Source organism: Oncorhynchus nerka, linkage group LG16, assembly GCF_034236695.1.
Source record: "Oncorhynchus nerka isolate Pitt River linkage group LG16, Oner_Uvic_2.0, whole genome shotgun sequence".
Classification (NCBI taxonomy): Eukaryota; Metazoa; Chordata; class Actinopteri; order Salmoniformes; family Salmonidae; genus Oncorhynchus; species Oncorhynchus nerka.
In genome coordinates this window covers 17,333,420-17,345,167 of record NC_088411.1, presented here as the reverse complement: position 1 = coordinate 17,345,167, position 11,748 = coordinate 17,333,420, and the positions used below count along the sequence as shown (strand labels likewise).

The following is an 11,748-nucleotide window of genomic DNA, read 5'->3' as shown; positions in this document are numbered from 1 at the left end:
AATTGATAGCTAGCTAACCAACAACTTTAATGATGTATTTGAGAGCAATCAAGTGCTCTTTGTGCAAATGTATTTATGTCTTTAATTTGTTGTCAAACTATGTCAACAATCCTTTGATTCTATGCCAACCCCCGTTTTTCTCCATTGTTGCACTTGGATTGTTTTTGTTGCTCAACAACCCACCCGTCTATATTGACTGAGTTTCCTGTGTTCTTCATCTCTTTCAGCTTGTCAGGCTATAGGGCCCACTGCCCAGATATGAATATGTCTATCAGGAATGTCAGCGATGAATATTGAAGATGTCTGTCATGACAGACGTTGTTCAGGGCCACTGGCAAGCACTTCTGGTTCGCATCCCATCACTAGCTCGGCTTCCCAAGATACTCCTGAACACTAAAACCAGATGAGAGTGGAGTCGGGAGAACTAGGAACAGAAGTAAATAAAAACAGTATGAGTTTCAATATGTCATTAAACTTTCTTCTGCTTGTGCAAAAACAATTGTTACTACTTTTCTCTTTCTCACCCTCTCTCCTACCCTCTGTTATCAGTATTGTTATTTGTGTGTGTGGGGGGGGGGTTCTCTTTCTTCCTTTCCCTCTCTCCTACCCTCTGTTATCAGTATTGTTATTTGTGTGGGGGGGGGTTCTCTTTCTTCCTTTCCCTCTCTCAATCTCCCCTCTGTTGGCAGTGTGCTGAGATACGTCTGTACCACGCGCGCACCCACACACACACACTTTTGGCTGAGCTGTGCCTGTCCTTGGAACTGTGTGTGCGTGTTTCTGCACACAGGTGAGTCACGAGACGCACCCAATGTACAGCTAAGTGCTGACCCGGCCTTAACACTGCCTGAAAAATAAGACCTTTCATCCGGTGCACTGACACAGGGTTGACTCACAATGTATTCAGTGAATAAGAAGTCGAATTGTCTAAAACATTATCCACGCCAAATGTTGTGGGTAAGACATCCTTTTTTAAAGCTAAATATCCTACATAACAACAGGCTAGCTACTGGTCTAAGAGATGTTCAGTCCATGTTTGGACAAAATGCACTGAAACACCAAGCACTTATTTACCCTAGGCCTATAGCTTCAAGAATGGGTGTTCCACTCCTCCGAGAACAGACCAAATGTCGCATTGGCAGTCTTTGTACCCGTTTTATTGAAAAAAGTTCCACACAAAGACTATTGAGCAAGTGCAATGATCTAAGAACGGGCGCCTTTGTCATGGAAATCCGAGGTTGGCACTAGACAGTGGGTTTCACAGAGCGCGAGAGTTGGAGTTGGGGACAGTTTTGGGGACTCCCAAAAAAGCTCTAAACTTGGACATTCTGTACGCAATGACATTTTGACTGGATTGGTGTAAAATAGACTATGGTAGGCTAAATGTCGTCGAAGCCTGTCAATATCATGATTCACGCGCATCCCGTATGCGCCAATACCACCTGCCATCGGTAACGGACGAGTTGTGTTTATCGGTAACAAACTAAGTTGTGCAGCCAAACATTTTTAGAGTGGAACAAATGTGAGTATCTGTTCAAATCTGTGTTTGATTATGTTCAATTATATTATCAATTTGCACTATTCAAAAAGCACCTACTTTTCGACAACGAAGGGCCCACTAGGCTACAGTTATGCTACTGAAGTGTCAAATATTTATTTACAGAATGTCGTCGCCCCCGACATTGAGGGAGATAAGTTTTTCTTTTTTTTCTCTTTCTTCCAGTGTGCTTTTGGCATGTCTAAATGTTTGGCATTGGGAGTGCCACCCGCAGCGGTCATTTCGACAAACAGGGCACAGTCAGAATCCGGATGTCGCTTAACGTTTAGCTTTAAAGCACATGCGTGTTTGTTAGACATCTCTCTGAGAAAGCTGGCATACAATTAGTCTAGTAGGCCTATATATTACAACTAGTATAGCCTTTTTATGTTTTTTTTGTTGGGCATTCAATATCATGCTTTTATAAAGTTGTTTAAAAAAAAATCTTAGAGGTTAGAGGTTACTGGGTTGCCTGGCAGCTATGCCCTATATGAGAAGAGTGTAAGGGTGTGTCACAAAACCAACATCCTTTTATCAAGTTCCCTGTTACCGCCACATTAGCCTGCCATGGGCTGGCTTTCCTGCAGGCATCCAGTGGGTCTCCTTTGAAGTTTCCATGTATGTGTCAGAGCTTTGTGATAGTTGGGTCTAATATTCATGTCAAGCCGGTTTTGTACAACACCAGAAAGTAACAGGTATACTGCAATAATATGCACAATAAGTACTTACACACGTATACTGGACTGCAGTAAACCTTTTCGTATGAATGTCTTGGTAATATTGAAAGCATTGTTCAAGATTAAGAACACCCTCCTACTGCTGCTGACGCTAGAACCCTTGCACAAATTAAGAAGTTGTAGGAAAGCGACACCCTATAACTCCCTCAATCAAAAACTAAGGCAAAGTGATGTTTGTGTTGGCAACATTGCCAAAAACTAAAGAGAGAGGGAGGGAAGAAGGGAGTGGTGTTTTTGCAACATTTCTATTCCTCTGGAGAGGACTAAACCATTGTTTAACCCAAACTTTGTTGATATGAGCATGGCTGTGTTCTGTTTTAATGATGTCGTTTCCAAACAGTCCATTGTGGTGGAAAAGGCTGTTTTATCACCTATGAGTCATAGTATGCCAGACAGGAGTCTGAGTACTCTATGAGATGCAGTGCCTGTTCTCTCTAATTGCTGAATAAGCCTGTTTGATGTGTTTTCAGTCCCCTGTGGATCAGAGAGTCTCGGTCTCCTGAGTCTTAAGACCCCATAGATCTACTGTCTTGGTGTTGATCTGCGTCTCATGGGCTATGTGTGGACACTGGACAGTGGTATCTCCAGTAAGAGCAGGTCTAGCCACAGGAGCTGTGTAACCTTTAACAGCTGGTCTGTGGTCTGGTCGGGGCAGAGCTCATATCCCCTCCAAGGTGAACAGTAACAGACACAGCACATAGTTCATGCCTTTAACTCTTTCAATAGAGCTGATGGCAGTAAAATACTATAATGTGGTCATATGTACATATACTATATTTCACAGTGCATGAAAGTGCATGCAACTCTTCTTTAACACACACACACAAACACACACACACACACACACACACACACACACACACACACAGTCAGAGGTTAGCCCCAGAGAGAGGGCAGTGTGCCAGGTGGGCATGGTGACTGGGTCTAGTGCCCTCTGCTCCCCCTCTTCTCTCTGGTCTCTGCCCAGGAATGCACATTACTGCACTGCCCGCTTTTCCATCTCATTTACTCCAGCTGCACGCACAGTTTAGGAGTGTGTGTGTTTGTGTGTGTGTGTGTGTGTGTGTGTGTTTGTGCGTTTCAAGTTCATTAAATGTTCTTGCGCTGTGTGATATCATGTCACTAATTAAAGTGAGTTTGTTTGTATATTTGCGAGGGAAAGCTAATCTCTGTACACACAAACACACACACACGCACACGCGCGCACACACACACACACACACACACGGAGGTATGTGCAAGTCCAGTACTGCACTCCAGCTCTTTGTGTACTTTTGACTGTGACTGTTTCCCGTAGCCTCCAGACAGTGTTCTGTTCTCTGCCACTCCCATGAGATTGGGCCACAGAGGGAGGGGCCAGCTTCGCCAGGCTCAAGCCCACACAGGTGAGCCCAGCCTGGAAGGAATGTAGCAGGGAGGGGGGCCTCATTTAGAGGTGTGGAGCTTTGAAAGTAAAAACGCCAGGTGACATATAGGGGGAGAGGAAGGGAGTTATCTATACTGTTAGCTACTTACCTGAGCTTGAGACAGGGAGAGAGTGTGAGTGGGTGCTAGAAGTTAGAGGAGGGATCAAATCTCAGCACACATATTTTTACACTCACATGCTCACACAAACACACTCGGTGGCTCTCACTCTCCCTTGTCTCTCTCTCATTTCAAGACTGTGACACTCACGCGCACACACGGGCGCCTCACCTCCAGGTTCAAGGGGATAGGAGTCAATATTTGACGGAGCTGAGCAGAGAAGGAAGGAAGAAAGAAAGAGAGAGAGAGAGAGAGAGAGAGAGGGCGAAAGTAGAAGTGTGTTTCTCTCCTGTGCACTAGCATTAGAGATTCCTGGAAACGTGGAACTTGGACTTGAAGGCTCGTAAAGGAGGTTTCCCCCCCAGACGCAGGTGGATACTAACTTTACAGAAGAGTGGAGAGTTAAAGAAAAGAGGATTAAGCTTTTCCTTATTTTTTTTGGTCAGACTTTTGGACTTGGATTGGGCAAGGCAGCCATAAGAGGTTTGTTTGATCAGTAATCTCTTTAACTATTGGTATAAACTCAATAATTGTGCCCATTGTTTTCACTGATCTACCACTACTTATCTACTTGAGTATTGCCAAATTCTTTTTATTATATTTATCTTTTATTTATCCTTCTTAGAGTCCTATAGAAATGTCTTGTGGGGGGGCATGGAAGTCCTGGCCATGAGGCAGCAAGCATGCAGAGGACTGTGCATGATAAGATAGTTAAAGCATATCACTTTACAATGTCTACGACCTGCGTTTTTTATTAGAGTGTATGTCACTCAAATCAAGGATCACTAAAGTAAGTTAGAGTAGGAGTCTGTAGCTCGACTTCTTACAAGGTGTTTTGTTGTTGTCCCTCTGACGTTGTTCTGCGTCTCATTCCTCTATAGTGAACCATATTAAGACCAAAAGGTGACACAAGTGAAGACGGTTATGGAAGAAGAATTCAGTTTTGCAGATGAAATGAACTCACAATAGAGGCTCTTTTTGCAGGTATCCACCTGCCCTTAGAGATGAGGATTTATACATTTGAAAACCCTATGCTGATTCGAAGGGATACAAAGAAGCATTTCATGTATTTTATTGCAATCAAACCATATTTGTGAATGGCTTGTAAGAAACGTTGTTGCCTAACAACATTCTTCTTCTTGCAGAATGTGTGTTTTTTTTCTTCCCACCAACTACTATTGAGTCCCGTTCCCTTTCTGGTCACATAGAACCAACTAGATTTACAGGGAAATTACAGTGTGCGTTGTGACAGTGCAGACCACAAGGGACTCTCGTTCTGATTGCAGCAGAATGAAAACCCACAGACCGAGAAAAGGTCCTGGACGTCTCTCCCACTCTTGCACTCTCAGATAGCTGTTCCCACATGTGTTTACCTGGTCAGATGTATTTGCCTGGCTTAGATGGATTGATGGTGTGTTAATTTAGTAACTGTGTTTTTATACGGGGCTGACTGAGTGCTCCAGGTGTGTAGTTGAGGGTTGATTTACCTAGCTGTCTCATGGAAGGCCCTGGCTGTGCTCCCTGTCACTGACTGACGTGACTCTCCCTAATGATGTCATAACGGTTTAGGGCCCCTCCCTTTGTCGGTATGTTCACCTGGCCGCCGGGCATGTTATTTAAAGCAATAACTACTGAGCTAGCAATGATTCATGTGTTTTTAAAAATATTTTCCCCTGTCTTTCTCTCTCTTTCGGTCTTTACATTCTGAATCTGTCTTTTTATACATCTCCCACTGGGCACAGACGTCATTTTAACGTAGAGTTTTTAATTTACATTTGGTTGAGTTGTCAACTAACATGAAATCAACATAAACATTTCAACATATCTTTGGATTTAGGTTCAAAGTTGAAATCCCTTACGTTGACTATTTTTTGCAAATCAAATCAGTTTTCCATGTTTATTCAATGTCATCACATAAAATATTTTAGTTGAAATTATGTGGAAACAACATTGATTCAACCAGTTCTCACCCAGTGGTACTATTGTTTATTTGGATACCTATTAGCTGTTACAGTCACAACTTTCTGGGGTCCATATATTTGTTCATTTTTAACCCCCTTTTCTCAATCTTGTCTCATCGTTGCAACTCTCCAACATGCTCAGGAGAGGCGAAGGTCGAGTCAATGTGTCCTCCAGAACATGACCCGCCAATCCTTGCTCCTTAACACCCGGCACCAATGTGTCGGAGGAAACACAGTTCAACTGATGACCGAAGTCAGCCTGCAGGCACCTGGTCTGCCACAATGAGTCGCTAGAGCGCAATGAGCCAAGTAAAGCCCCCAAGACTTTGGGCCAATTGTGCGCTGCCCTATGAGACTCCCTGTCACAGCCAGATGTGACACAGCCTGGGATTGAACCTGGCTCTATAGTGACACCTCAAGCACTGTGATGCAGTGCCTTCGACCTCTAATCCACTCGGGAGGCCCTTATATTTTTTCATTTAGACCAAGGTAAATTCAAGCACAACTTTATTGTTTTTTTTCCCCTCAAACTCTTAGCACTTTTAACTGTCTCCATGAGAAAGTCTCTTCAACTTTAGACATTGTTCTTCTTTGATGTGGCTGTGTTTAACAGTAGTTAACGGACGATCTTTATGGACCTTACATTCTTCCTCACAGTGAAGATATCATTGGTTCTGTTTTTCTCTCTTAGCCTACTCAACCTGGTCAGTGATAAATGTGACCGGTAATACCGGAAACCCCCACACACACACACACACACGCACGCACGTGCACACACACACCTGTAGGCAGCTCAAGTTCACGATAAGGTGCTACACTACAGTAAGTGCCAGGTCCTGTGTTTTCCTGCTCTGTTTTTGTGATGGTTGGGTCAGTTTCTCGCCTTGGGGTGAAATTCCTGTTCGGTGAGTCAATGGTCAAAATAGTGGGTGAGGTGGGGGTGGGGGGATTTGGATCATAAAACCCTCTTTCTCCTCTGATTCAATTATGAGCACATTCTGTCAGCATTCACTTCAAATGTAAGATTCCCTGTGGAGAAAATCTGTGTGTTTTCCCGTGTCTATGATTGCTGTCTACTACTGTTTAAGACTGCAGCTCCTTTCACACAACGTTCACATCAAACAATGTCTCTCCTGCTGTCTGGAAGAACATTCCCCTGGAATATCTCACACAGTTCCACTTCAGCGCTTCCCAATTGCAATTCATTTCACCATGCATGTCCCAACTCGTTTTCACAAGCTGATTCTCCCGCTGTCTGAAGTTTGGCTGTGGAGGATCTGTCTTTAGTTTGGCATATGGACAACATAAAAGGGATTTGTGTGCTGCAGTCAGGGTATGGCAGGATATAGCTGGCTCTGTCTGGATAGAGGGTGAAATTGCCTTTAGTTTCCATCTGTTTGATGTGCTAGGGATGTTTTTTTCGTTCGACGTTACATCTGCTTATTAAAGGGGTAATCCGTATTTTAGTATTTTTTTCATTAGTCCACTGTTTAGACAATCCAACAATGTTTTATGAAGTGCACAGTGACACTTTGCTTCTTGAAAGTCCAATATCTTGAAAACTTGACTGCTGACATGTCAAAAGTGTATCAGTAGTGGACTAATGAAAACAATACAAAATATTGTTTTTTGAGTGGATTTTCCCTTTAAGGAGTGTTCAGTGTGGAAGTTAGTTGATCATGCAGATAGGCTGAGCACAGATCCTTCTCTGAATGTGTGGATGGCTCACAGTGTCTCTCTGTTCTGTAGAAGTGTAAGGTCTCTGCGGTAAGCCCACAGAGAGACCTGAGCCAACCAGGGCCAGATGGTTTGGGTTACACCATAATATTTCTGTAGAGGAATAACCAGATACTGAGGTCACTGGAGGAATATGCAATACAGGAGGCAGATAATGCAACACAGGAGGCAATACTGGAGGCTGAAAGTCAACTTTCTTTAATTGATGAGGCTCTTTGAGTCAACTTGATGATACTCTTACCTGACCTCTCCAAGTTGCTTTAGGCACATATCTAGGATCGCCTTAACTTCTCCAAACGAGTGAGATCAGTGTAGTCGAGCCCGTGGGGAAAGTTGAAAGGTCATAAACTGTGTGTGTGTGTTGCAGGAGGGAGATGGGGAGATGGACATTAAATCTCTTGGTGGGGGTTGTACTTCTTGCTGTCCTCACAGCCAGTTGCTACGCTGAAAAAGGTGAGAATTATTGAATCAAGTGATTGTTACTGTGTGTCTCGTATTACTACAGTATTGACTCTTTCTTTGGCTATTTTAATATGTCGATAGACCCCGTCTTGTTTATGCAGTTGAGCAATAGGTTGAGTCATCTCTAACTGAAAATCAAATCGTATTTTTCATTTGGAATTCTACTGATGCTAAATGTCAACACAGATATTCCTGCTATGCTTCTCTGTCCAATAGTGAATCACTGTCTGGCTACGAGGGCTAGCACCTGTTCAGAATGTATTCAGTCAGGGAAGGGCTGTGCCTACTGTCCAGATGAGGTGAGAAGAAACCACTACTCAAGTTGCCCACAGACACCGCTTACCCGCCACAAATATTTAGTGTGACCCATGTTTGTGTTTGCGTACAGATCTTTGATGGTCCCCGCTGCGACCTTCATGACAACATCATAAGCCGTGGCTGTAATAGCGCGGTGACAGCCAAAAGCAGCATGTCGATGGAAAGAGTAAGTATCACCATGACACTAATCCTTACTACACGGATGCATGAATTAACCGGTTTTCATTAGACTGTTCGTCTGGCTACCTCGGTAATACTGTCGTACAGAACGGTCTGCAGCCGAACGATGAATGTGCAAGGTGTGCTCACAAGCAAAAGTGTGCTCACAAGCAAGGTGTGCTCACAAGCAAATGTGTACTGACAAGCAAGGTGTGCTCACAAGCAAAGGTGTGCTCACAAGCAAAGGTGTACTCACAAGCAAGGTGTACTCACAAGCAAGGTGTGCTCACAAGCAAGGTGTGCTCACAAGCAAAGGTGTACTGACAAGCAAGGTGTGCTCACAAGCAAAGGTGTACTGACAAGCAAGGTGTGCTCACAAGCAAAGGTGTACTGACAAGCAAGGTGTGCTCACAAGCAAAGGTGTGCTCACAAGCAAGGTGTGCTCACAAGCAAGGTGTGCTCACAAGCAAAGGTGTACTGACAAGCAAAGGTGTACTCACAAGCAAGGTGTGCTCACAAGCAAAGGTGTACTGACAAGCAAGGTGTGCTCACAAGCAAGGTGTGCTCACAAGCAAAGGTGTACTGACAAGCAAGGTGTGCTCACAAGCAAAGGTGTGCTTTTTGCTGAGGTTGGAGACACTTCTCTTTGTCCCCCATGTTACATACCTGATATGACACACCCCTCCCTCCCTCCCGCTATAGAACGAGCAGATCGACATGCTGTTGAAGCAGTCCCAGGTAGCTCCTCAGGAGATGTCTATGACTCTGCTGCCAGGGGAGGAGAGGGAGATCGAGATGGAGGTGTTTGAACCAGCTAAAGGACCTCTGGACCTCTACATTCTTATGGACTTCTCCAACTCCATGGAGGACGACCTGGACAACCTCAAGAGAATGGGTGCTGAGCTGGGTAAGTTCCAGGTGAACGATGAGTCTGATTGTTACCCCATTGACCTCAGTGTTGTAGTACTGGAGTAGTCTGTGGTACTGATGTGTTCTGTTCCCCATACAGCTGCGTTGGTAGGGAAGCTGTCTGATGATTACACCATCGGTTTCGGCAAGTTTGTGGACAAAGTGGTGGAGCCTCAGACAGACATGAGACCATCCAAGTAATAATTTTTAAACTATTTTCATCCTCTCTACACAGCCACGCATCCAGATACAGATAGACACATTAGACCCAAAAGTAAACATTACTACGGTACCAAAATATCTGCATTTATACACTACTCATACTCATGGCCCGTCCTTCTATCTATTTTGCTCCCGACCCCCTCTCCCTCCCCTTTCCTCCTCTTCCTCTCCCTCCCTCCCTCTCTCCAGACTTGCCAAGCCTTGGCCCAACAGCGACCCTCCCTTCTCGTTCCGTCATGTGATCACTTTGACCCCTGACCTGCGGTCCTTCACCGAGAAGCTGCAGAAGGAGAGGATCTCAGGGAACCTGGACGCTCCAGAGGGGGGCTTCGACGCCATACTGCAGGCTGCAGTCTGCGGGGTAGGACTATAGAGTTAGATTTACTGAGACGGATATTACCATTCAATGTCTTGTGGTTAGGGGACACAGGCGACCATCTTTGCTGTCCCGTCTGGGATGTTTAATTAGTTGAAGCTTGCTGTTTGATTGGTTAACTGTCGTGCACCACTCTGTGTGACTCTTTAAGAGCCTCCTTACACGTGTATAGAACTCTCTCCTTACCCCTTTTCTTCTCCGTCTCCCCTTTTTCCAACCGTATCTCTCGCCCTCTTTCCTTCTGTCTCTTTCCTCTTCCTCCCCTCCAGGAAAAGATCGGCTGGCGTAGCCATGCCACCCACCTCCTGGTCTTCTCCACCGAGTCGGCCTTCCACTACGAGGCGGACGGTGCCAACGTGCTGGCGGGCATCATGCCACGCAACGACGAGCAGTGCCACCTGGACCCCGAGGGGAAATACACAGAGGACACCAGGCAGGACTACCCCTCTGTGCCCACCCTGGTCCGCCTGCTGGGCAAACACAACATTATCCCCATCTTCGCCATCACAAACCACTCCTTTACCTATTATCAGGTAAGAACTCGGAAGAGTCACTGCTTACCTTACTATCCCTGACCCTAACCCTGAACCTTACTCTAACCCTACAAAACACAGCATCATGCCTATTTTCACCATCACCAGTCAATCATACTTACTGTAATGGGGGTTTGGCCACTGAGTTTAGCCACTGTCTGTTCTGGGAGGCCTGAAATACCTCTTAACTCATCTGTAGCATTGCAGATAAAACATATCTTATTCATGTTTTGTGGGTTCTCCCTGTGTAGAAGCTTTATGAGTATTTCCCCATCGCTGAGTTGGGTCTGCTACAGGAAGACTCTGCTAACATCCTCAATATCCTGGAGAAAGCCTTTGAGGTGAGAATGGGCTTGTTTTACAGGTGTGGCAAATTGAACACATGAATTCAATTTGATTCTACTTGATGCATATCCCCTAAGGGCTATTACGGAAGGCATTGCCAGATGTCCTAATCATGCTCTCTGTCTGTCCTCTCAGAATATCCGCTCTAAGATCAGCATCCGTGCTGAGGACAGGCCTAAAGCTATAGAAGCTCAGGTCCTATCGTACAGTGGCAGTGTTGCGCAGGCTGGAACCTTCAAAGTCAAGCCTGGACAAATAGTAAGAAACACTTAGATGTCGCACACACACACACACACACACGGTCTTGTACAACTAACCTTGAGGGGATACACAATTCAGTCCCATTTCAAAATCCTATTTTCCCTATTCCCTATTTTCCCTAACCCTGAAACTGACCCTAGCTCCTAATCCTAAACCTAATTCTAACCCTTACGCTAATTCTTACCTTAACCCTAAACCCCCTAGAAATAACATTTGACCTTGTGGGGACCAAATAAATGGCCCCAGTTAGTCAAATGTTTGTTATTTTGCTATTCTTATATGTATAGTTCAACACACATACGCATGCACACACACACACGCACACACACACACGCACACGCACGCACACACACACACACACACACACACACACACACACACACACACACACACACAGCTAGCATGACACAATGTTAAAATTATGGCAATCTTTGTATACAAACCCTTTATTGCTGATCCTGTGTACTGGCCAATGAGAGGCTTTGAGCCACTGGTCGGCCATATTGGTTCTCCCCAGAAGAAGCAGCCCTCCATAGGAATGAATGGAATTCTACAGTATTTCAATTACATGTTTCAATACCAAAATGTATTTAAGTATTTTGGGTTGTAGTGGGGACAGTAACATTAAAACTTTCAACATATTATACTTTAAAGAAAATGTTTATTT

General features: G+C 44.7%; 1 protein-coding gene across 6 annotated transcripts in view; it reads left to right on the top strand.

The window, feature by feature from the left end:
- The first annotated feature begins 1,274 nt into the window (after window positions 1-1,274).
- Window positions 1,275-11,748, top strand: part of LOC115144126 (integrin, beta 4) — a 33,019-nt gene continuing 22,545 nt past the window's right edge. For 2 of the 6 annotated variants that reach the window (XM_029684876.2, XM_029684874.2), the window contains exons 1-10: window positions 1,286-1,522; window positions 7,864-7,949; window positions 8,175-8,257; window positions 8,347-8,442; window positions 9,138-9,342; window positions 9,445-9,541; window positions 9,756-9,927; window positions 10,212-10,475; window positions 10,727-10,816; window positions 10,956-11,078. In XM_029684876.2, the coding sequence (XP_029540736.1) occupies window positions 1,521-1,522; window positions 7,864-7,949; window positions 8,175-8,257; window positions 8,347-8,442; window positions 9,138-9,342; window positions 9,445-9,541; window positions 9,756-9,927; window positions 10,212-10,475; window positions 10,727-10,816; window positions 10,956-11,078 (1,218 nt within the window). In that variant the 5' untranslated portion in view covers window positions 1,286-1,520. Of the gene's footprint in view, window positions 1,523-3,746; window positions 4,282-7,863; window positions 7,950-8,174; window positions 8,258-8,346; window positions 8,443-9,137; window positions 9,343-9,444; window positions 9,542-9,755; window positions 9,928-10,211; window positions 10,476-10,726; window positions 10,817-10,955; window positions 11,079-11,748 lie in introns of those variants that run through there. The other 4 variants (XM_029684878.2, XM_065002469.1, XM_065002470.1 and 1 more) reach the window with 4 other exon arrangements.